At 41.0% G+C, this 27,653-nt stretch overlaps 1 protein-coding gene across 1 annotated transcript; it reads left to right on the top strand.

Moving 5' to 3' along the window:
* Positions 1-2,090: 2,090 nt before the first annotated feature.
* Positions 2,091-27,653, top strand: LOC136448737 (neuropeptide FF receptor 1-like). The gene is made up of 5 exons (XM_066448383.1): positions 2,091-2,659; positions 23,381-23,480; positions 23,922-24,126; positions 25,712-25,861; positions 26,296-27,653. Exons 1-5 carry the CDS (start codon positions 2,365-2,367, stop codon positions 26,830-26,832), a joined length of 1,287 nt encoding a protein of 428 aa, XP_066304480.1. The 5' UTR covers positions 2,091-2,364; the 3' UTR covers positions 26,833-27,653.

Here is a 27,653-nt window from a genome sequence, read left to right as displayed (position 1 = left end):
TGTTAATAAATGTGTCTTGGGCATATCGTTTGAACGTACGTGAAGCCCATCCCTGTCCTTCCGCCACTTTCTATTGCCTTAACCGAATTTATGTATTCATTTGCACTTGGATGAAGAGAGACTTTTCCCAAGAATTCAACGTCTAGCCAGGAGTCAAACCCGTGACTTCAAAATACCAAGTTGGAAATCCCAGCCACCTGGCCATTGACAACACAGTATAGACAACATGACACATTGAATCATTACAGACAGACTGTAGAATTTAACCCTGACACTGTAACAGCTTCGTTTTACACGGGTATTGCTTGTAATTCTCCGTGCCAAATCGTACAATGAGACCCTATATAATTCATTAGACCACCCAAGACGCAATATTACCCCATGTGGTGCCTTTCCGTGTTCAGGTGCGACCTCTCATACATCAAATTATTAACTTGTCACTTTGTTTACCTTTGTAATAAATCTAAATTTGATTTACCTCATACTTATTTATTTAAAATCCCAACGGGGGATTCAGTCTCAATGTATGACACACTATTTATTTATCAGACCACCTAAGACGCAATATTACCCCATGTCGTGCATTTCCGTGTTCAGGTGCGACCTCTCATACATCAAACTATTAACTTGTCACTTTGTTTACCTTTGCAATAAATCTAAATTTGATTTACCTCATACTTACGTATATCAAACCAACGGGGGATTCAGTCTCAATGAATATTTATAACACTTACGTATTATACAATGCTTTACAATGTTTTTAAGAAGAAGTTAAGCCTGCGTAATAATTTTTTGTGTGGTGATATACAAGGCTGTTTTAGCAAAAGAAACTAGAAGCCACATCCAAAGCCATATATATATATATATATATATATATATATATATATATATATATATATATATATATATATATATATATATATATATATATATATATATATATATATATATATATATAGCCGATAACCACGCATCCCAAAGCTACAAAATCGTTACAGTTGTATTTCACTTTTAACTGCCACGACAAGCTTTTAGGAGACTATTTATATTCTCGGAACGATCTTAGTTGTAACAGCTCTAATGTGCGTTGCAACAACATAGACACTTTTAACTTGAGAATGGCAGACAGCATTACGGCGGTGGTCGGTCTATGCATTGTAGACCCCCGTATCTGTGAATTAGATTCTAAATGAGTTTGGCCACAGGAAAGGAAATGTGGGGGTGGGGTGAAAGATTTCTTCGCTTTCTTATTGATTTAATAATTGGAACAGTATCCACTTAGCCAGGAACAAGGAAGCACTGAATCAACGTTTAATACAGCATATCGGTTTATGAAGTGATCAGCATAGTGCTGCGTAGCGCGTTATATCAAAATGATTACGACGTCTTTGTTTTGGAACTGAGAACCTTCATGCATAGAAGACTTAGCAAAAGCGGTATGGAACAATATCATGCAGTCGAAAATGTCCTGTTCTTTGTGATCAAAATTGTACTTGAATTCCATGCACGCATTCATGAAAGTAAGTTGTTATATGATATCGTGATATTTTTGCCATATTTTGAGTGAAAAAGACACGAATCCAAAAATATTTGTTCATGCAGTCCATAACGTATACGTAACACCGTTCTCAATTGACACGGATAGCTCGGTTAACGCATAATTTAGTGTAACGTTTTCTCATTAGGGGGGGGGTAGCTATCAATGCTTTTGAAGATACGGCAGTGTGCGTGGTCGGTTATCACTCTGAGACAAAACGGCCTTTTCAAAAGAGCCTTTGATAAAGCATTTCATGATTGGCATTGGTCATCCGGTATCTCAACTGTCCATGAACCTCTATGCTATCCTCTCTAAATCACTTCATTCATACTAAATGAGAAAGCAGTTTAAAATAGCTGAAAAACGGCTTCGGGTAGGAAATTGACGCCCACTATCAGATTTCGAGTAATCGCAGGGCGTTCAGACATGCAAATGAGGCCAACCAACTGACTCCATACTCCCTCGTATATAAATGGACTCATCCATTCGGATTTAACATGATTTGACCGTAGGGGGAGGTGTTGGGCAGTGTTCTGTAATGTACAAACGCAGATCGTATCGCAACTTTCGCAGCTCAGGCAGCTACTACTTCTTCATGTCTACGGCGACCTAGATTGTTTTTGTTGATAGTTTTATTTCTTTTTCATAGGCAGGTCTACAGAACACAGCAGCAGACAAGAAAGACTGACTTAGAACCTACTCAAGAACAAGACGTACTGACTGACCAACAAAGTACTGCCGCAGCAAGTCACCTAGATTCCGAACACCTCAAGCTCGTTTTAACTGCGTTAGGCAGATTCTTCATCCCACGTCATCGTCACATAAAGATGGCCAATCTCACATCGGACACGGACATCTTCGACAAAGGGAACGACTCAAACATCTTCCTCACCCCGATTCCCATGTACAAGCACGACACCCCTGTCACCATCGTCTTCATCATCTCCTACCTCATCATCTTCTTGATGTGCATCGTCGGCAACGTCGGCGTCTGCACCGTCTTGGTGAAGAACCCGAAGATGAGGACAGTCACCAACCTCTTCATCCTGAACCTGGCCATCAGCGACCTGTTGGTAGCAGTCTTCTGTATGCCATTCACACTGGTAGACAACCTACTTCACGGTGAGCATTTTTATATCATACTTGCCTTGTACGCAGTTGCAGCTTCTATATCAACCAGATTGACTTACTATAACTTGCATGTGGTACTTGCTTTTGAAAAATAAAGCACCACAAAGTTTGCTTCTCTCATGTGGTTTAAATCCTCATAAATCCTACGGGCACCCTAAGACCGCAACATTAAAACTGTGTTACCGAGGCTTTCTCAAGAGTTTCTTTAACACCTGGGTACCTGAAAGGGCCACACCTAAAGGATTGACATCGCATGAGGAGATCTCTTAAGATTCATACACATGTTGCTAATGTGGTGGTCTTAAGGTATCAGGTGGAATGACGCAGTTACAACAAAAACATCCAAAAACTATATAGAAATTGTTCGCAACATGTGGGAACAACATGTATTGGACTTACATTTTTTAAAACAAATCTAATAAAAGATAATAGAATATGTTTGAAATTTTATTGCAAAAAATACTACTTGCATCAAGTTGTATGTTTCAGACAGCAAACGGCATTTCATCGACGATAACGTAATCGGTACATAATGTACATGTGATGGCCTTACAACATGCGGTAGAGCTTTCTATGATCTATGTCTGAAGAAGCAGTGAAAATGTTGAGAGTTCTGACATGATCAAGATATATCTCTAGAACAGTGTAACAACCATCTGTTTTTCTGCCCATAGGGACCTTAGGATTGTAAGTAAAATCGTCATAGCCCATAGCCCCTTAAATAAGAAAGAAAGAAACATTATGTGCATACCTCTGATGTATCGTGATGAAGGCATTCACCACATTCTATGTGCCTTATTTGCCTTTCTAGTACATCTAAGTATCTGATCAGGATTGATCATTCTGAAGCACGCACATTCTCTTTTACCACTAGTTACCTTGTAGATATATGTCAATGTAACTTTCTTCATTGATCGCTCTATTGGTCTGAAACATCACCGCAACCCTCGATAGCATTAATTTTGTTCAACCCCATTAAAAGAAGTTGAGTTAAAGTTCGGATGCCATGGCAAAATCATCATTTAATCTTAGACTGTTATTTCATCATTCCATCCGTCGAAAATTATTGTTTTGTATTCTAGTGGAACACTTGATTTCCTTGGTGTTAGTTAATTATTGATTTGTTACCGTTTAATTGTTGTAATTGGTTGTTATTATCTCTTTTGTTTCTTCTTAAGTTATTGTCTTTTATTATCGTCGCCAAGAAGATTGTGTTTTTGGTAGCGTTTGTATGTATGTATGTAGAAAAGCAAAATAACTGGAGAATGCCTGGATGTATCGTCTTGATATTTAGTATGTAAGTAAGTCTTGATGAGACCTCCGACTGATTTGATTTTGGGCGCCCTAGCGGCTTGTTTGTTATAAGGAGAAACACGGGGAAGGGCTCTGGTAGACATAATTTGTCCCCACTTTCCCCAGCACAATCCTAATGTATTTTGCTCAGATGTCTGTATGTATTGTTTTAACTGTGCGAATGAAAATATATAATGTTTTGTCTGATAGTGCTAACCACGACGGAGTCACAGCTGGTAGGGTGTAAAAACCAATTGACGTTGCAATGCAATGGAAAGTTGTTTTGGCTTAGAATCTAAGCTGTATGTACGTCATTGCAGAACCTGATACCTTGCAGGCTGACCTATATGTTGCTTGATCTAAGCGCCAGTTGAGGTGTGTTTCGGAAGCAGTGCAGGTTATCATTTGATACTCGAAGGATACAAATCGCCTTGTTAGTCACAATACTTCACGGCAAGAAAGACGCATTTGATAAATGTATCATATCTGAATACCTACGTTATTTTGCTGTTGCTGGCAGTTGGATAGCTCCGTCTGTTTGCCCTTCTTCACCAAAGTAAAAGAAGTTGACAAATAATCAGATTGGAAGATTGGACTTAGTTCTACTGCCATGTCCGGAAGAGATACAAGAACACTATGAAAACATAAACTATCATAACAGGACGTAAAAGTAAATGTCGATATCTTTGCATATGAAGTAAAGAACCATGTGTACAACACACTAACTTTGGCAGTATGCTGCAACCTGGCCAGATGGCGGAGAGCAAATACAGGATGCCGCATGATCTATTTCATAAGCTCTAATAGCGTTACAAACACCTGTGACTTATATGGCTTATATAGCTGATACTTTGAGCTGCGTGGTCGTCAGTGCACCGCATGTTGCATCTCCTAGAATACTTCTGTGCCGCTTAAAGGCACCGACGAGGATTATTTCAAACTGCCACATGTATACAGGTCACCATATGGTACTATATGGATACAAATTGCACCGATTATCACAGGCGGTTTAGGCCAAAAACGCATTTACTGCAATGAAAAATCATATGGTTGAGACGATTACCACCAGTTCGTGTATATCGGCCAGGTACAGCTGTCGGTTAGGTATGCCTGGCTGTATGTTCTTTACAACCGAACCAATAGACAGATGAATAATTACATGGATACGTTTTAAGAAGGATTGCGGTAAGTCATATAGCCCTTGTTTGGGACTCTTGCAAAACAGACCACAGGCCTCAGTGTGATTTCCCCTTTGTAAGATAGATAAATTAATGCGGTTATCTGAATTTCAACCGGAATGTATGAGAATCGGAGATAAGAGAAATAGTAAAGCATAAACTACAATCAATGACGATGTGAAGTACGTAGTCCGTGGCTACAAATACCTATATGGCCATATGGATGGCAAAATTTTAAACTAGATGACGCAAGCAGTAAAGGCTATTTCTAAACTGTTACGAACCCTCATCTTTTACTTATTTCGGATGACAAGGAATTTTGTTGGCTGGGCAAGCCTTGATAATTCTTTCTTCCCCAACCCTTGGAATTGAAGGACCATATGCTTTTTATATGACACCACAGAAACGATCTTGTCCAGGACTTGCTTATTGCTATATTGTATACTTCAACAAAGTAACATGTTTTAGATTATCTCGATTGCAAGATGTTTGGTACACACGGCCACACAGGCATCCATGATGCTGTTAATTGAAGAGTCAAACACTGTATCGCATGGCAGGAAAGAGCAAGTCATAACTCATTTATATCTTTCTTTTGTTTGGACGAAAAGCAATTTTGCTGGACACGCTTTGATGATCCATCCTTCACCTTTCCGTTCACTTATCTCACCTTACCCTAATCTAAAATTTGCATCCCTATCTTTGTTAAAGGTGTCTGAAATACGATTGCAAATTGTATTTCCTGATAAGCTGAGCTGTGTGGACCTCACTAACTACACAACCGAATACCATGCCAGGTGTGGCTCACGACGTATGCACTGCTTAACCCCTGACCTGTTGCACATACAGTGCCTGTATACGGGTCCCGTATACGTACGGATTGGGGGGTATTTCCCAACTGGACGCGTTTTGAACCACAGCGGGATCGGATTGGCCAGGAATGGATAATGACGTTGTATTCGGGCAAAGTTGATTGATATGTCAGCATTTGATGTCTGCTCCCTTAAAATGTATCATTTTATTTTACCGTCAGGCTGACCGTTAATTTGTTCAGATAATGAGACCACTATATGGCCCCTCATATGTGCCTTGTCCCGGGTCTACTCCTATGCTTGGTCCTCAAGTGCGAAGCTGGCGATATCTCAACAACCGTTCGGATGTTTGCAATGATATTTGGCACATTTCTGTATCTTAACTGGTTTTGTTGAATGAACGAAAAGAAATCGAACTTCATTGTCGTTTGAAACCACAGCGCCACTATTAATGCATCGAATGCGGAAGTAAATATGCCGCAGCAGCCCAGAAGAAGTCAAGAGCCATTGACCTGATTAAGACTGCAAATAAATTGCATAAAAAACGCCATCTGGACAAGGGTTAATCAAAGATCAAAAGGGTTAATCAAAACGTTAATCAAAGCTTGTTCTTAAAGATACGTTGCACTAAAAGAACATATGTTACCCTGGCAAACAGAGGTATGCAATGCAGCAAGGCAAACAAAAGATCTAAAGAAAAATATGTTACTGGTAGTTAGTGTACCGGCAAGATGAAGCTGCTGGTCCTGTATGTCCTTCACAGCCAAGCTAATAGATAAATGATTAGATCGATAAGTTTGAAAATTGATTTCAGTCAGTTCTATCGCCTTGGTCACTTTATCTACAAACTTGTCTATTAACTGGGAAAAACTTAAAAAAGAAAACATGAAATATCGCCCATAAACGTTAAGTAAAATGTAAGTATCTTTGAAGAAGCATGTATATATCATACTACATTATATAATATTAACTTAGCAGTACATAGTAATCTAACCATAGGTTGAAGATGGTGGTGAGTAGAACCAGGTTGTTGTTTGACCCATTTTTTTTACTCCAAATGGGCCACCTACACAGCTGTGACTTGATTTGGCGGATAATCTTAACTGTGTGGACGTCATTGTACCACTGGAGACTTTGCCGTCGTGACTTTTGCACCGCTTGATTAGCGCTTATGTTGGGGTTGTTACGAAACGCTACATACAGGCTTCCATGTAGCACTTGAGGGCCTAAGGATAGAACAAAGCGATCTGTGACATTAATGCTTGCATTTCTGTGCTGCTTACTTAAGGGAACAGGGAGGGTTATTTCAAAGTGCTACAGCCTACAGGTTATCATTTGTTACAAGAGAGGTACAAATTGCATTGTCTGTCAAAGGTAGCCAGGACAATAAATTATTTACTGAAAAAAGCCTTTTGTTGAAACATTACCAACAGTTTGTGGATCGGTTGTAAGTTAGGTTGCTCTGGCTATACATTTATATCCGACACAGACAAACCAACTAAAGAATAACTACAGTTCCGGATCCGCGACCACATTGGTTCGCCATATGATGTGAACTTTTCCGTACTGACGAATTCTAGTAATTTGACAACGAGTTTCAAATGGTAGAGCGCAAAAACGGGATCATCGTTTGACCCATTCTGTTTTACTCTACTGAACGGGCCTCGTATGCAGCTGTGACTTGGTTTGGCGGATAATCTGAACTGTATGGACGTCATTGTACCGCTGGAGACTTCGCCGTCGTGACATTTGCACCGCTTGATTGGCACTCATGTTGGGGTTGTTACGAAACGCTACAGGTTTCTATGTAGCACTTGAGGGCCTAGGGATAGAACACAGTGATCTGTGACATCAATGCTGGGATTTCTGTGCTGCTTACGTAAGGCAACATAAAGGGTTATTTCAAAGTGCTACAGCCTACAGGTTATCCTTTGATACAAGAGAGATACAAATTGCATTGTCTGTCAAAGGTAGCAAGAGAAGTGAATTATCTACTGAAAAAAAAGCTTTTTGCTAAAACATTACCAAAAGTTTGTGGATCGGCTGAAAGTTGGGTTGCTCTGGCTATACATTTATATCCTACACAGCCAAACCAACGAATGAATAACTAGAGTTCCGGATCCGCGACCACATTGGTATGATATGAGCCTTTCCGTACTGACCAATTCTAGAAATATAGAGTAATTTGACAACGGGTTTCAACTGGTAGAGCGCAAAAACAGGATCATGGTTTGACCCATTTTGTTCTACTTTACTGAACGGGCCTCATATGCAGCTGTGACTTGTTTTGGCAGATAATCTGAACTGTGTGGACGTCATTGTAACGCTGGAGTTTTTGCCGTCGTGACTTTGCACCGCTAGATTGGCACGCATGTTGGCGTTGTTATGAAACGCCATAGGTCATCATGTAGCACTTGGGAGATAAACACGGTAATGCAACGCTTCGTGACATCAATGCACAGCATGAGACATCCGGCCGTTGCGACTTCTGTGCCGCTTAATTAAGGCTAGTGAGGGTAATTTCAAAACGACACATGTAACCATATGTTACAAGAGGGATACAAATTGCCTTGCTTATCACAAGCATCAAAGAAAAAATATTAAGTTTCTGGCAAAAAATGTTTTGTTACAAAACATTGGGTTTTGATCGTCCAGATGCATGCAGCCGCAACCTTGGTTGCTCTGGTTATATGTCCTATACTGTCAAGCCAACGAATAAACAACTAGAGTTCCGTGATCACGTTGGTTCGCTACATAATATAAACATTTACAAGTAACGTATTTTAAAAGTTTCCTATTTGTCATACAAATAAGTTCATAATTTTACCTAGATCAAAGGAGCCCAAGGCGATAAAGTTGAAAGTTTGATATCTAAATTCAATGTTCTTTCTATACAAAGTAAATTTAAACAAAACTATCACATTGCATATTGACCTTCATCAAAGCTGCGATGTCGTTGTGCGGTGAGAACTCATAGGAAATCTCGCTGGGCTCTTTTAAACGTCTAAAGTATGAAATTACAGAAATATGCTTATATGAGGAAGTATATGTCATTTCAATATTATAAAGATTGCCATATCCAGAATTCTCCAGTTTTAACACTCTGATAATGCTTTGGGTGCCGTTAAATGTGAAGACGTAAATGATGTTTTTTACGAAAATTACAAAAGTTGTCTTAAGTATGCAATACCTATCTTAACAAAGAAGGACATTGTACTTTTATCATTAGTAAGGAAAATGAGACCCTAATTTGCATGATTTATGTCTTATGATGTTAACCACCATGTTAAATTCCAAATGCTGCAAGTATGAAATTTTCCCCATTTAGCATTATTGTATTAAAGTATTCTATCATTAACCATGCACATTAGGTCCCAATTTGTATGCTTGATATCCATTGATGTTCCGCTCAGTTACATAGTTCAGATATTTGAAATTCCTACCATACAACGCTGCTTTTATTTTGTCTGGGTGACACATAACTTTGCTGGCCGGGTAGGCCCCAGTAATCATTGCTTCCCTATACTTCAATCATAACCTTCAGCTATTAATTGAAGGACCATATGGGACATGATTCTAACACAAAAATCATTTTGTCTGGATGGCGTGCTATTAACCTGGATATGCCTCTCCCATTCTTCATTTTTCCTTACTATAACACTCGAATACTCCTACAGAAACATATACACCATCATATATGACGATAACAATAAACTATCACAAATCTTTTATGTTGCTGCATGTCAAGTAATTTTGTTGGATATGCTTGTGTAATCCTTTACCTTTGCCGTTTCCTTCACTATAAGCTTAAGATTGAAAACAAATTAAAGCATACTTTATATATATACTCTTGCCTCTCAGATATAATCTTTGATCTTGGTTTAACGAACATGCAATTTTGCTGGACAGACCTTTGTGAGCCTGTCGTCACCTTTAATACAACCCAGACCATAAGATATGCTATATGGCGATTGTATTATGTCCATAAGTCCCACAAGCCGTCATATTTTGATTTGTCTGGATGAAAAGTAATTTTACTGGACAGGCTTCGATGATCCTTCCTTCACCTTTAAGGCAACCTTCCCCCTTTCTAGTATTCTATAGAGGCCCTTAGTTGTACAAGACTTCCTCATCTTCCACATCATATCTCAATATTGAAGGTTGGCCTATCAATATATCATGCTCAGTGAGTTTTGTAGGAATGACCAGACATGTCTCCCAAACTGGGCTTACTAATTGTGCCGTCCCCCGTGATCTCAATACTAAACTGATATACTTCTCCCTTGTGCAAAGACTATAGGCTAATTTCTAGACAGTCTCTACGTGCTGGGAAAATAGAGAGGGAAGTCATGGAGAATGTTCCATGAAGGTCGACGCACACCACCAAAATCAGAAGAATGTGTCGATACCATTTTGAGTAAGCCTGTTCACAAACAGTTAGCTGGTGTGTTACGCCTAAGGGCGGTAATACCGGCTATACAGATACAGAAACAAATTAGAAATGGCTTAACTCCACACGGCCACGGCTAATGTACCACTGAAGGTCCAGCGATTGTTAGGGAAAACAAGGCTATCGATTACTAGATCAGTGAGACAGTCTTCAATGGCGTCTTGTAGCAGTGAAGTAGAAGAAAATTAGTGGGAAACACGTATTGTCACAAAGATTAATAGACTATAGGCTCATTTCCAGACAGTCTCTACGTGCTTAGAAAATAGACATGCAAGTCATGGAGAATGTTCCATGATGGTCGACGCACACCACCAAAATCAGAAGAATGTTTCGATACCATTTTTAGTAAGCCTGTTCACAAACAAATTAAAATGGCTTAACTCCACACGACCAAGTCCAATGTACCACTGAAGGTCCAGCAATTGCTAATCAAAACAAGGCTATCGATTACTAGGTCAGTGAGACAGTCTTAAATGGCGTCTTGTAGCAGTGAAGTAGAAGAAAATTATTGGGAAAAGACGTCTTGTCACAAAGATTAATAGTACCGACGCTAGCTGTTTCTCTAGATGATTGAACTTGGTAAAACGAGCCTGTTAACCGATTACAACAAAGTACTTGGGATCATACTTAGCTAGATAGTTCCTTCATCTGACTGCCCACTCACTTTGAATCCACACAAAAGTTTTTAAAAGTAGATGAATGAGAGTTGAAATTTATCAAACGAGGCTGTTAACTTATGACAACCAAGTACATGGTATTATGCTTAGCTACTAGATTGATTGTAAAATTGCAACATTGAAAGCAAGATTGTTTCTTCATCTAACTGCCCACTCACTTTGGATCCACAAAAAAGTTTTTAAAAGTTGATGAATGTGAGTTGAAATTTATCAAACGAGGCTGTTAACTGATGACAACCAAGTACATGGTATTATGCTTAGCTAGATTGATTGTAAAATTGCAACATTGAAATCAAGATTGTTTCTTCATCTGAATTCCCACTCACTTTGGATCCGCACAGAAGTTTTAAAGTTGATGAATGAGAGTTGAGATTTGGTCAAACGAGGCTATTAACTGATGACAACCAGGTACATGGCATTATGCTTAGATAGATTGGAGTGCAAAAATTGTAAGATTGGATACAACATTGATTCATCATCTGATTGTCCACCCACTTTGGATCCACACAAATGTTTTTAAAAGTTTAAAAGTTAATGAATGAGAGTTGAAACTTGGTAAAACGAGGCTGCTAACTGATGACAACCAGGCACATGGAATTATGCTTAGTTGGATGAATGTAAACTTGTAAGATTGGAAGCAAAATTTTTCATTCATCTCACTGCCCACTCACTTTGAATCCACAGAAAAGTTAATGAATGAAAAGATATTTGTACCCGTGGGGTTTCAGCCTACGTACTTAACCTTCATCGTAGCATCGTAATGTTTGCCCTTCTTCTTCAAATAACCACGCTACCACTGATTGCCTACTGCCTTTAAGCACGTATTTACACTTATTCTCTACATTGTTTGTTATCTTAAGTGTCACAATTCTAGTCTCCGAAAAGATCCACATGTTATGAACGATCCATTTAGAGCTGATTGTTCAGTTCAGGGCCGCCAATATGTAATAACTGATCACATCTTTGCTTGAGGGCAAAACATTTCGACGAAATGTCCTGGCGAACGATACATTTTTAGAAGAAGAGGGGCAACCACAAGCATGCACGTCGACATGGGGGTCGAGTTGCGAACGTTATTAAGTCTGGGTAATAGATTCTCTACCCGTTTGGGAAAACGTACGAACACTATCATTAGTTGTCAAAATGACCTTGAGTGTAGCCCAGCAATGTCTTTATAAAGTACTGGCAAGACCTTGGATGCGTTCGCAAGAGAATTGGTCAATGCATCACGGCTTCAGGGCTGTCCAAACTTGATTGACAATACAATTTCCCCCCGCCTTGTACACGTTGCGATCTATTTACGTTTGAAGTGCTGACGTTTAAATAATTGTTACCGCCTTTCCTATGGGCCGGTGATGAGCTAGGGACAAGTGTAGATCTGAAAACGCCGCAAGCAGCAAAATTAATGTAATGAAGGGAAAATTCTTGGAAAACTATTGAGAGTGATAAAATGCGGTCTTTGATATACATCACCATCGAGCGACGCACTGGGACTTTAAAGGCCTTTAAAGCGTAAAGGATTTACGTTTTCATCCTCTTATCCCTTCAATATTTACCACCCACGACACATTTCATCACTATCTGGCAATGTCACACTGAAATCAAATCTAGCTAAACCTTAGGGGAAACGTTTTCAATCGGGCAAAATATATGATAAAGAACTGCACAGGACTCGAGTCGTTGGCTTTTAGACCACAAGCGTGATATAAGGAAGTGATTTGTCTTGCATACAAGAAATTGGATTGAGGCAGAAGTCAATAAGACTATGAGGGAACAGAGCCGATGCCAAACCGGTGCCAGAGAAGTTAGTGTGGAGGCTGGGTACGTATTCTGACAAACAGGCAATTGTGTGGTTAAGTGCATGGTAGTCCCTGGCGTTTTCTCCCTAAGTCTACTTACACCCTACTTTTAGATTTGATAAAGAATAATATGTGACTTAATTTTGGCTTAGCCTTTGAATCTCTAGCAGCTTGTTATGGTAGTAAAGCATTTAAGTTCGTGAAGTAGACACAAAATTACATTTGCCAGCAAACGTAGGATATGTCCCTCCATAATATAGAAGAAAAATATTTTTTTAGTCGTTACATGTAAAAAGTCTATAGACTCCTGATATAAGAGGTTATGAATTTTATATCTAAGAAATTGTTACTATCCATCAATTGATACGTATGAATAATCAAAATGACACCTTCTATTTGTAGTCAACATATCAATATTTCTGTATACGTTCGAGGGGAGAGTAGAAGAATAGCAACTCAATTTAAAATGGGAGGTGGTTACCAGCGTCATGTCTCCTCTAATCTTATGAGAAGACGAAGAAGATATAACAAATAGATGAAACTAATCTACATTACTCACGTTCCTATCAACAACTGCAGCATTTCGCAACTCATGTAACGTATTCTGAGAAGGAAAGAAGACATCAGATAAATGTACTCCAAACGTTCTCTATTTAAATTTGTATCCTCAATGAAACCAGAACTTGACAGGAAATTCCATTTAACACTGTTAAAGGTTTGACAAGGCCACTGTAGAACAGGCAATTTGCGGTTAAAAGGGGTCGTTGGCCATTCCATTAACCTCGTGTTCCATTAACTTCGAAAATTGTTCGTATCTGTCCTTCTCCCTAGATAACCTTACCGTATCTTCCTTTACCTAACATCAACTTACCTGGCCTTTGAATGATTATGATAGCCTTGTAGGTAAAGAACTTGTTCCATTAGTCTCGTGTTGATCCTCCGACTTTGAAAATTGTTCGAGTCTCTCCTTCACCCCAGATAACTTTACCGCATCTTCGTTTACCCACATGTAACTTCAACTTACCTGCCCTTTGAATAATTATGATAGCCTTGTAAGTAGAGTTAACCCCGTGTTGATCCTCCGACTTGAAATTGTTCGAGTGTCTCCTTCACCCCAGAAAACCTTACCGTATCTTCCTTTACCTGAATTCAGCTTACCTGCACTTTGAAGAGTTGTGATAGACTTGTAGAAAACTTGTGTTCGCATGCGGGCGATAGAACCCCGGTTGGGTCTTTATACTTTATCTGTCCCTCACCCCAGATAACCTTACCGTATCTTCCTTTACCTAACTTCAACTTACCTGCACTTTGAATAATTATGATAGCCTTGTAGGTGGAGAACTTCTTCCATTAACCTCGTGTTGATCCCCCTACCTAGAAAATTGTTCGTATCTGTCCTTCACCCCTACCGTATCTTCCTTTCCCTGACGTCAACTTACCTGTCCTTTGGATAATTGAGATAGACTTGTAGAAAACTTTTTTTCGCATGCGGGCGATAGAACCCCGGTTGGGTTTTCATACTTTATCTGTCCTTCACCCCAGATAACCTTACCGTATCTTTCTTTACCTAACTTCAACTTACCTGCAGTTGCAAGAGTTGTGATAGCCTTGTAGGTAGAGAACTTGTTTTGCATGCGGAAGATAGAACCCCGGTTGGATCATTATTCTTTATCTGCCCTTCACCCCAGATAACATCACCGTATCTTCCTCTACCCCTCTTACTGGACCCGCGGCACGCTGGCGGCGTCACTGCGGTCGAGCGAATTGACAAAGCACTCCACGAATTTCATCGACAAAAAGGGAATATTTTCACGCTTTGTGTGTTTTGTTGTCTTTTTAGTCATACTTGTACGTTTTGAATGATATTCCCATGATTATAAAGTCAAGGGTAACGCAAATCCAGTTCAGGACGCAGCGACGCCACCAGCGTGCCGCTGGTCCAGTGAGAGGGGGGCTTAACTTCAACTTATCTACCCTTTCAATAATTACGATAGCCTTGTGGGTAAGAACGTGTTTTGCATGCGGGAGATAGAACCCCGGTTAGGTTTCTATACTTCAAGAATGGCGCATACCGTTTTCTCTGCTTAACCCTTAAGCTGCCAGGTTTTTTAGCCAAGTAAAAATCAAAAATGTTTGACCCCTGACCTCCCTCACGAAACCCGCGAAACACCCGGCGGCGCTAACTCCCCTAACTTCCCGGCTTCGCGCGCTACACGCACGCAAAGCTGTTTTGTTCTGGGGAATACCCTATCCCGGTTATAACCGGGTCCAGCACACAAGGCATATTTCTGTATCCCTAGTTAAGTCGGGACTGGCAGCTTAAGGGTTTTAAGACTTGCCAGAAAAATAATGGTAGAAGAACACACACAACCCACAGTGGAATAGCCCCACAGGTGTATCACATGCACACCTGTATGGTCCAAGGGCTATAGAAACAGAGAATGGCCCTGTACATCGAAAGGTTTGAGAATGACTGTAATTATTTTTTTTCAAGAAAGAAAAGTTGAAAGTACACATAGACTAAATTTCAGAAAGTGCTTAGAAAGTGTAAAAAAAATCGATTTTCTGCGGTTGTTACAATTTATCAAAACATTTTCTTTGCATTTATTATAACAGAATCTTTACTTTCTTGTTTTACACGGCATACTTTGAAGCGAGGGTCTCAAAGGGATAGAGGCAACTGTATAAAATTGCGTTGAGGCAACTTAAATGAGCTTCGCCCGGCTGCAAAATCCGATTTGGCAACTTTAAAGAACTCATCTGTCGATAAACGTACGTCTGTTGTTCACTTCTTTTCTACCCATTCCATAGTCTTCTGATAAGATTTATCCACCAGGACCACGCTCTCGCCGCCCAAGGTCACTCTCTGCGGCCTTTGATTCAACAGATAACTCAGCGAAGTTCATAGATGAAAAAACGTTTAAAACTTGTGTGTGCTTGCTTTTCAGTCGTACTTTTCCATTTTGCATGATATTTCAATAATGAAATCAAGGGTTACACAAGTCCGATATAGGTCCCAGCAAGAACGCAGCGCGATTGCCATGTAGTGAATAGGGGCCTTGCTAATACCCCCATTCCACTTGGACGGCGCTCTCACCGCGCTCTCACGGCGACCTCATTTTGGCCAGATCGCAGTGAGAGCGCCGACAGCGCGGTGAGAGCGCCATTGAGAGCGCCGACAGCGCGGCGAGAGCGCCGACAGCGCGGCGAGAGCGCCATGCGCGCCGTCACCTCGGCGATGGTTTTGAACATGCTCAAAACCTTCGCCGTGAGAGCGCCGAGTATGGCGATCAAAAAACGAGCGCCGAGAGAGCGCCGAGAGAGCGCGTGGCGAGCGCGGTAAGCGCCGTGAGAGCGCCGAGAGAGCGCGGTGAGCGCCGTGAGAGCGCCCAAGGTGGGATCAAAGGGCCGCAGCGAGCGCTCTAGGATCGCAGCGAGCGCTCTATGAGGATTGAATGGTCTTAACAGTAGTTCAAACAAATTTAATTCTTGAAGTTGTGTATCTTGAATTTCTGGGAATTTTGTGGTCACATCATAGTTTTGGTCGTGGGTAATACAAATTGACGAATAACTACAAGTACTTGCTTCCATCCAAATTAAATTCCCCCCAAGTTTTATTGTAAGTGATTCAAAATGTGTTTCAAAATTCTATGATTTACGTTTCTATTATAACGTAGAATGATAAAATATATTTATTGCAAACAGTTTACATGACAAACAACACAGAAAAAACAAGTTTAACATACATATATTATCTGTTTTCCTCTTAATTTTATCATTCAAATATGATGCAAGAGGTAAAGGTATGACTGAGAAGACAACAAAGCACACAAAACGTAACAAAAATTCGATCTTTATCTCTGGAATTCGTTGAGTGATCTGTGAAATCTTTAAAAAGTTGCTGACATTAGACATTTTGGTCGCGCTGAGAGCGCGCAAGGGTCGCCGTAGAGATTCCACTTGAGCACGTTTTCCAGGAGTTCGGCGCTCTCACGGCGCTCTGGACCATTTTTGGTCGCCGTGAGAGCGCGGTGAGAGCGCCGTCCAAGTGGAATGGGGGTATAGGCTAGTTACCTTCTCTCCTTTCGAATTCTCAATAGGCACTCACCGTCAAAACCTTCTGAATAAGAAAGTTATTTATTCATATCTAAGGAGTAACAGAATAACAGAGGTCGTTTCGATGGCGGTCTGTCACCTTCTTCAGAGCAACAATGACTGTCATTACTTTTTGTACAAGACTTCGCAAGAAAATTACTTTAGGCCTTACTGATTAGCTTCGCCTAGAAGATTATTTTTTTGGTTACGCCAGCTGCGAGGTGGGTCTGTATGTATGTCAAGACCATAACTTTAGAAACCTTTGATGGATCTTCATGATTTTCGGTAGGTGTGTAGTTGTTGTAAAAAGGAGTCATGTTTGAAAATGGTTCACCTGGCGTTTTTCAACAGTACTGCAGCGGACTTTGCATTTTTGTGTGTTTGCATGTAGGGCAAAAAAAGTGACGGAAACGTCGATGGATCTTCATGATTTTTGGTAGGTGAGTAACGGTTGTGGGAACGGAGGTCAAGTTAAAAAATGGTTCACCTGGCATTTTCCGTCGGTACTGCAGCGGGAATTGTGTGTATGTGTATTTGTATGTTGCCAAGATAACTCAAGAAGCTGTGAATGGTTCCCCTTTTCGTGCAATTTTCGACACATATTTGCTCAGTTAGCCGTTTCTTTGTATATATGTACGTTTTTCAATTGAAAAGAAAATGAAGCAAGCGCGGATATCATCCATATATTAATCACCATGGCCTTTCATGTGTCTGAAATCCTCTTTCCATTCAGGCGGCGACCGTTGTGCGATAACTCAAGCTAATTGTATTAATAAAGAAGTATAGTGTCATGTGTTCTGTTGTATTTTGAATCATTCTTTAACATTACGAATACATTTCATTGAAAAGTACAACAAGCATTCGTAGGAATTTTAACTAGCGGATGTAAGTTATTAGTCTCCACATGTAGTATATGTAATAGAAATGCCGCGTGCTATATCTAATGACAGACTTCTCTTCTTTGACGTGACTGGAAAACGATTGACGCACTTTGCATCAAACTTTGTAAATGAGTATTAGAACCTTCGGGCCATTGGTCAGTTGACGTTTCAGCTCGCGATTTTTTTTCTTTATCCAAGCGAAGATTAATTGAAACATGCCTAGCGAAAGGTCAGAAAGTGCGTGGATTCACTTCCCTCCCACGTCATATGCACCCAAGGTGTCGGAACTAGACTGTAGTACTGGCGTAGAAGACCACTTAGCCAGCTGAGATGCCTTATGAACCCCATCAATCTCTTTGCAGACGACACGAAATTTTCACAATTCATGAGATATTTTCCCTATACGGCCAGAAACAACTTAAGATTATAGAATCTGCAATAGCAACGCATTTGAACAAATGGCAAGACTAAAAAATATTGAAAAGGATTCACAGTTTGTTTGATTCAACCGAGAAAGTTTGCTTTTTGCCTAATCAAAAAAAGACTTACTTCTGACATCAACTATAACCATGGTCGGAAGAGCAAACCCACCACTGGCACAGTAATGTGAAAAAGAAAACTATCATATTTCTGCATACATCACAACCGTGACTTCGAGAAATCCCCCCAAAAGCCGTGTGACCATTTTCTGACCGAGGTGAATAAAGTCCCGTTTTCAACTCCAACGGGAAAGTAGTGGGGAAATTTGTCAGGGACGGAATTTACCCTTTTTATGTCTTTAGTTTATGCAGATCACACACACGTGACTTTGTGGATCAATTCCAAAAGATAGGCTTCCTCCTGGCTACCCATATACCAAGTATTGATTAAGACAATCCATCCAGGCATTCTTGAGTTTTCGTGTTCACAGACGGAATCACACACACACACACACAAACACACACACACACACACACACACACACACACACACATACACACACGCAAACACACACACACACGCTGTGCAAAACATAACCTTCTAGGCGAAGGTGAAATAAAATGTGTTATCCTTTGCGCTAACCATTACAGTTATATATCTATTCTTGTAACGTATTATGTCAACACAGCAGACCTTCAAGCCAACCACAGCACTTCAGATTACGGTTAATAATATGTTTACCTTCTCAAAAGGGAGTGCGTTCTTAGTAAAGTTGCCATAATGGCCTTGAAAATAATATGTATGCTTAACCTTGAATTAAGCACGCAGCCGCATCCTCCACACCACTGGGCATAATGATTCTTTCGCACGACAAGAGAGAATTTCATCGTGAACCGTCTCAGCACAAAAGGCGAACCGATAAGAGATCGGTGCGACGCCAATGAAATCCATTTACGTTGATGACATTACTGGCACCGTTGTGATCCACTCTCAGCTAGGAAGCTACTAGTTAGTTTAAAAAGGCCCCGGGAGTAAATAACTATACTTCACTTTCAAATTCCTTGCTTCCCCGAGGCAGTTAGTCTAATAGTAAATAACTATGCATGATTTACATTCAAATTTCTTGCTTCTGATTGAGACCGAGACATTCAGGGACTGGTTCCCACCTACCCGGGGCGAAATCAGTTTAAGAGACACTAGAAACAAAGACCTTCTGGCCACCATAAGAGCAAGAACAAAAAGGAACCAGAACAGTCCCATACCATTCATGACGACCCTTTTAAACGAACAGACTCAGTAACAGAACTCCGACATATTGATTGCTATGATCTCAGCTACAGAATTTACCCTGTTACTTATTATATATGATAATTATGTTTGTTATTTTATAAATCCCGACGTTTCCGTCTTCAACATACCTGTTTTAAGGTAGTGTTTACCTGCGATTTTAGAATGTATTAATGTTACATAGGAGTGATGATATTTTTACCGTTTTGCCTAATGTCACCAGTTTTTTTATGTAACAGACATACTTTCAGACATCCGATCAAAATGATCAAATAAAACCATTCATTCATTCCCCGAAGCAGTTACTCTATATCAAGATGCACTTGCCAAGGACAACTTTATTAGCGGATGTAATTTCCTGATATCTAGGTTGACTACTGTATTTTTTTCGGCCCGATTTAGAAGTTACGGTGCACACGTATACACACTATCAGGTCTCCAATTGTTACATAACGTTTTCATTTAAACTGACTCAGCTCACTTGGAACATTATTGGATCAGGATATAAGATTCTAATGAAATTTACCAAGTTTGGTAATCCTACCACACGTCATTAGGCTGTTAAACGACGTGAAAGTTGATTCGGGCACTACCCAATCCCACCCACCCCACCCCCCCCCCCATCCCCCGTCTAGATAGGGTTTAATTGACTTACTTGGAACATTGTTGGCTTAGCAAATAAAGTATTTTTTACTCTCTACGTGTTTAACTCTGAATGAAAGTGAGAAAAAAGTAGGATATTTTGACAAGACAGGACCAAAAGAAACAAATACAAAAACATAACCCTCCTCCAAAGACCTACCTTTAGTACATAGTGTACATCATCAACATCCATCCAATTAAACTTGCTGGCCAAATCATGAACACTGGCACAGACGTAAACACAAAACACAACGACCACTGGTACCCCACACGCACACCGCACACACACACACACACGCGCGCGCACACACACACACACACACACACACACACAAATACACACACACACCAAAAACAATATACCTCTGCTCGCGGAGGTAAATATTGCAGACTAAATACGCCATGAATAATACATCAATGCATGGGTTTTGACGTGGTCTTGTCAACTTTTAACGAGCACTGTATGTGATTCAACAGTCTATTTAGCACCAAATGACTACTCTCGCGCAGTTTGTAGCTGTTATTATTGCACGGCACTACATTACGTGATGCATAAAATGCATGCCAATCACCACAGTCCATTTGGAATCAGTTTTATCATGTTGAGTCCATCAGAAACAAGCAGAGAGTATTTAAGACTGATGGAACTTCTCTCCATCAACGTACGCTCTTCCGATCGTAAAACTTTTATCATTTCCTACAGTTAGTTGGGAGGATTTTCTCCGTAGACAGTTGAAAGAAGATTCCACAAACGTTTATGTATTGCTGCTGCTACCCTTTCCGGTATACTAACCATAAGCTTTGTTTAACATATACAGTTTACAGTCACTGATGAATTGTACTGGAGTTTGAGTCTTGCGATTTCTAGCCACTTGAAGCATAACGAATATGTATCCTCTGGAGAGGAGGGGTTTTGCTGCGGAGGCTAACCCTAACCCTAACCCCAACCCTAACCCTAACACTAACCCTAACCCTAACCCTAACCCCAACCCTAACCCTAACCCTAACCCTAACCCCAACCCTAACCCTAACCCTAACCTTACCCTAACCCTAACCCTAACCCTAACCCTTACCCTACCCTACCCTTTAGCATAACCCCAGCCCTAACCCTAGCCCCAACCATTATTCTATTTTACTCCGTGGTCTAGTGCGCTAAACGTGGAGTTAGGGCTAGATCTAGCCCTAACTCCACGTAAATCTAGCCCTAACTCCACGTAAGCGCACTAGGCCACGGAGCAAAATCTTGCGGGGTAGAAATCTATTTCCACAAATCACACACGCTACCGGCCTTTGAAATCAAGCTTCAACAAGAGAAAAAAGGGTAACCTAGTCACAGAGAGTTCTGGAACAGACCCAAACTTCTGTTTCCCTCGACCCTTGTAGTTGAATCCGTCCTCCCACCACAGTAATGCCCTCTGTCGGCACTAGGACTTAGTTATTGGATACAACCACTCTCCTAGACATGCCAATAACCTGTAAAATCCCAGCGGATACAACCTGTCTACGAAACTCCTTTGATCACAGGCATGGATGAGGGAGTGGATGTCGACTTCGTGCCACAGCAATCATACTGGTAGAATCTAATGATCCCCAATGTCAGTCAATGATCACTGAGCTAAATAACGACGGTGATGCCGCCGTAACTTTCAGGCAACGTTTCTTGGAAAAGGATCATCATCATATGGGCGTGACGGTCTCACGGGTGCTCATGGCCATTCTCCTTCATCTTCCCTATCCTCTATGCACTGGGCAGGTCTTCCAAAGTACAGTTCGTGTCTAGTCACAGTTGATAAATGTAGGTAGTGGGTGGTCTGTCCAAAAGGAAAGTAAAGGAAAGTAATCTCGATCCAGTTTAGCTCACTGAAGAGCTAATCTTCCACTGGTCGTGAGAGAGAAGACAGACGCTATGTACATATAGTATTTACAGGGTCATTGTACCGGCCTAAAAAATTCTCTAGCTCTTTTCCTCAAGCACAATGAACATTGGACCACGGCTTAACGTCCCGTCCTAAGGACTACGACCATTTGCGGTAGCGTGCATGCATATGTTGGGTGAGCGACAACAGCCGGGATAAAACTCGCGGTTTCTAGTTTCTAACTCGCTAACCACTGAACTACGCACGATACCAAAAACGTGTCTACACGTGCATGTCCATGTTTTGGAGCCCAAAGGCGAACTTCGCTGATGACCTCTCCCTTTCTCCTACGAGAGTTTCCAGCGGGTTGACCCTAAACTAATTTTAAGCGGATTTTGCTACTTATATGCCAGTATTAGATTGCCAGTAGTTGGATGTCCCTGTAGTAAGACGCCGGTTACATTTTTTTCTATTTCAATTAAATTTCCATTAGCGTGTCTCTATTCTATCATAGTACAATTTACTTTGGAGTAGATTCTTATAATCGTATCTAATAAAATCGTATTGTATTGTCAATTCTATGGCAGGCTAAATTCTGAAGGTAACCGATATATGACAGACGGGACATTTTGAGATCGATACTTCATCTTGAGATGAAAAGATGACGCTGTGCTCATATGGGTTTATGAAAAGCCATGTCGATACGACGTCAATATCAGACGAGCAACTATATGAAGAATAATGTCGGATGACGGATTTCCTCACAACCGCTTCCACATTGTAGAATCCAGACATGGCCTTTATCGCATGTCTACAGACCGACATTTCCAAAGGTTAATGTATCTCCATAAGAGAAGAGTCGTTTTAGAACAAATCTGATATTATACATCTAATGTCAAAGCAAAATGGAAACCTATGTTCTTACTGATTATAGAATGATTCTACCGGACTTTTTTCCTATCTTTTATATTCATCTTAGAAAAAAATATCTAAAGTACCTCAGGTGAACTTCAATACTTATTTTAAGAGCATCGCGAGAGAGGAAAGTATGTAATTCCATATGATTCAAAGCATGATGCTACGGAGAATGGACATACTTAACGTACTTTGCAAAATCTTTATGTTGCTTTTCTACTGGAAAGAAAGCAATGGTTCTTTAATGGATATTCTGGCACATTTTACACTGTAATGGTGTGTGATGGACTGAACCAGTGAAAATATAAGCCTTGTACATGTGTACTGGGGAAAATGGGTCTTCATGGCGCCCTAGCTTCCATTATGTGTATTAACCCGTTTATCTTGTACTGTATGTTGTTTTGCAGGTAACCCATTTGGTGACGTCATCTGCAAGATGCAACCATTGGTTCAGGGCATCTCTGTCGGTGCCTCTATCTTCTCGCTTACGGCCATAGCGGTGGACAGGTGCGACGTGGTGGTAATGGGGAGGGGGGCGCATTTGGTTTTTCCTCAGTCAAATTTCCATGGGACCTGTAGTCTTGTATCAACCCATGGGCCCGGCCTGTGTGTGTTTTACCGTCCCAACTCTTGCTAATAACCAATGGCTTTTTTCTGATTTCTCTACGCTGCATTATATTCATCCCGATGTAAGTGAATCCCAAACGGGTACCCCGTAACAAACATCAGACAGTGTGCTAATAGACCTGGGTGGGCGCCAACACTCTAGGTACCGATGGGATTCCATGAAGCCCACGGTGGGCTGGGTCCGGGCTAGCCGCATTGGATTGGAAACAATTTTATAAAGTAGATCTACGCATTGTGTATGGGGAGCATTGTAGATTCGCAAAGTCGGTCTCTGTGACCTTTTTAACGCTTCATTGTTTGAAATTCTATCCCCACACTCAGGTTCCAGGTCATAATTAATCCTCGGGAGCCGAAGATGTCCAAGTGTCGGGCTGTTCAGATCATCACTGCCATCTGGGTGTTCAGCGCTCTCATCATGTGGCCACAGGCTCTGGTCATCGAGAACAAAGAGGAGATACTACTCGGCTATCAGAACCAGACAATGCAGTTCTGTGACGAGCAATGGCCATCCGATGAATACAACCAGGTACGTGTCCTTCACAATTTAGATTATACATGGTTGTAACGTAAACTGGTTTCTTGTCATACATCATACATACACAATAAGATACACTTGTGTAGCCCGAGGGCTAGATTGCAAGGTACTGTACAACAAGGCTCGTAAACAGACTTCACTTTGAAAATACAAATCAGAAACAGTTCTACAAATTATTGGATGCTCACATTTCGTTAAGGAGCTTCACACAAGGTGGCAGTGTGGAATTTATGAATCGGCACGTTCTGCATCTAAACTGGCTGAACTTGCGTGCGTTTCTCAGTTTTCAGTAATGCGATGCACCACTAAGTGCAGGCAACCAAGTGAGCGACGGAGAGCCAACTAGTGATCTAGCAAACTTTTGACTAGTTCTGAAGCATGGAAGCGTATCAAGGATACGAACGTTTAATCTGGCAACAAGACAACTTGTCATCGAAACGAATACCATCGATCTTTTCAGATGAAGTAGCTTTCTGAATATTTCACACCAAGCGTGCGGAACTTTCATCAAACGGAAAGTAATGAGGCCCAGTGCGGTAAACAGACTGGTCCCGAGATGGTTAATTACGTCAATTAATGCCCTCCAGGAGCGATCACAAACGTGAAGTTTTATTTATAGCCTAGTAATCCAAAACCATCAATCTGTTAAAGTCTCGGGTACAGTTGAGGTAACGTTCCCACAGTTGCTTTGATGTCATGGGGACAGTGGGTTCTTAATCATAACCCATCGTGTCTTTGGCATGCTATCAAAAGACGGGACCAATCCCTCTCCTTCAACCGTGTAAATTTTGGAGTTTTATCTTAAACGAAGTTTATCCAAATTCATCAATCTGTTACAGCCTCAGGTAAAGTGGAGGTAAAGTTTTCATAGCTGTTTTCATACCACAGAGACAGTGGGTTGTTAATCATAATCCTTTGTGTCCTTGGCATGGTATCAAAAGACGGGACCCATCACTCTCCTTCAACTGTGCAAACTTTGTAGTTTTATCTAGAGCTAAGTTAATCCAAATTCATCAATCTGTTACAGCCTCAGGTAAAGTGGAGGTAAAGTTTTCCTAGCTGTTTTGATACCACAGAAAAAGTGGGCTGTTAATCATAATCCATTGTGTCCTTGGTATGGTATCAAACGACAGCGCCCATCCTTCCCCTTCAACTGCGTAAATTTTGGAGTTCTATCTAAACCTAAGTTGATCCAAATTCATCAATCTGTTACAGTCTCAGGTAAAGTGGATGAAAATTTTTCATAGCTGTGTTGATGCCATAGAGGGAGTGGGTTGTTAATCATAATCCATTGACATTGTGTCTTTGGCATGGTATCAAAAGACGGGGCCCATCACTCTATTTCTACAAACGTTTACCTCGGTCCCCAACCGAAGGAAGGTATCCAGCTACACATGGGTGGAGCAAGAAAAGTCATTTCAAGTGCCTATCCCTTTAACTCTTCCTGTTGGCACAACGTCTAGTTAAATCGGTGACCTCAAGATACTACTTCCGTTAGCCTTTAGCCTAACCACACCTAACCAGCCTTACAACATTTGCAACATTACAAAATGTTCTTTCTGTTTATACAATGTAGGCCTACACAGTTATGCTGTTCATCGTCATCTACATCGGACCCCTACTGCTCAACGTGTACCTGTACATCCGGATCTCCCTCCGCATCTGGTACAAGCCTAACCCGGCTATGTCTGCCAGCCGATCATCCAAGATGTCTAACCTGACACAGGTAATGTTTTTTTTACCTTTACCCTCACCCTTTCCCATGTTCTACATCTAACATTTTATTGGATGGCTGTTTTAAAATTTGTCCTCTTAATGTACCCCAAATCTTGCAATGCATTGTTGACGTGCCAATGTATTACAGTACGTTACCATATTTTATGCACATGTTATAATTCTCCTTGCGGCAAAACCAGGCACAGACAAACACAGACAAACAAACAAACACACACACACACACACACACACACACACACACATACCAACACACACGCAGAGTGTGTGTGTGTGTATGAGAGAGAGAGAGAGAGAGAGAGAGAGAGAGAGAGAGAGAAAGAAAGAGAGAGAGAATAGGACTGCACTCACAACGCCTGCATGTATAGTTTACATGCTCAGAATGCTGTTTCCGTTAACTACAGTCGTCAAACTTTCCTACCCTAGGTATCCAAGAAGAGAGTCCGTGTCATCAAAATGCTGATCACGGTGCTTGTCCTGTTCGCTGTGTGCTGGCTGCCCATCCACGCCTGCCTCCTCATCGACTCCTTCAAGCGCCACAAGATGACGGTCTGGCAACGCAGCTTCCTCTACGCCTACATGTTCCCTATCGCGCACTGGCTTCTCTACTTCAACAGCTCCATCAACCCCATCGTGTACGGCTACTTCAACACCAACTTCAGACGTAGCTTCGAAGGTCTTTGCGGCGCCGCCTCGCCTCTTGAAGACAGCGGTGGTGGAACCAGTGGAAAGGAACGGAGAGGAAACGGCCGGCCGGCAAGCGGGCGTACATATAAGGTGAAGATAGAGCTAGCGACCACGGGTAACGGTTTGACACGGTCGCTTCGCAGTGTCCAGCGTGACAGTCGGCGCAGAAAGCTTTCTCCCCCGACCAACGTGAATGGTATCATCGGTAACAACGGGGCTGTCGAAGAGGTGTCGCAAGGGAATGAAATCGTTAGCATGATGGAGACCAGAATGTAACTCGGTGACGAGAATGTAACGCGGTGACGAGGCTGTGCCGCGGATTCGAAGCCCTTACATCGATCAACTGACAGAACAATGTATGACAGTAGTCCCTAGAACATCCATCCAAACATGTATATCAGCCACCTTTGCTCTGGCAGTTATCAAATGTGCAATCCTGAAGACATGCAAACTTTGCAATCTTACACAAAAATATATGAATAATGAATAAATAGTATATGGAACCTGTGTTTTATAACACAGTGGTTGAAAATATGCTATGTACGTATAACAGCAATCAATGAATGTGCCAATGATAATTAATTCTTCATGAATTCAATATTGTCAGTGATTTCTGAAAGACAGCAGACAGAAATACAATTGTCAGTCCAACACAATAATCTACTGGCTAAGAGTGATTCTCTGATTATAAAGTACTAGCTGCTACAAAACCTGCCTGTATTACCCAGAAGTTTCTCTTAATCAATTGTGACTTGGTAAATCAGTAAAGTAGTACTTAATTGTGAAATGTAAAGATAGATTTTACTCCATACACTGTTATGAGGTTTTGCGAATGCATTTGTTAACACCCACACATTGAATTGTCTTGATGCATGCTTAGAAATGGTTCGTGTTCGATGCTTCTCATCTTCAACGAGCTATCACAGGCATGATTGTGGTATCAATTTATCCATCATCCCAAACATCATCCATCCATCTATCCATCCATCCGTCGGAGAGTTTAGCACATTCATATTACATTTCGCTTCTCAAATATGCCAAAAGTTTGGGTGGCTATACCTTTTGCATTACATGTTTGATCCTAATATGGTCAGCTA

This window comes from Branchiostoma lanceolatum, chromosome 14 (genome assembly GCF_035083965.1).
Source record: "Branchiostoma lanceolatum isolate klBraLanc5 chromosome 14, klBraLanc5.hap2, whole genome shotgun sequence".
In the NCBI taxonomy this organism is placed as follows: domain Eukaryota; kingdom Metazoa; phylum Chordata; class Leptocardii; order Amphioxiformes; family Branchiostomatidae; genus Branchiostoma; species Branchiostoma lanceolatum.
Note: the sequence above shows the minus strand (reverse complement) of the source record. Positions and strands in the feature narration are given on the sequence as shown.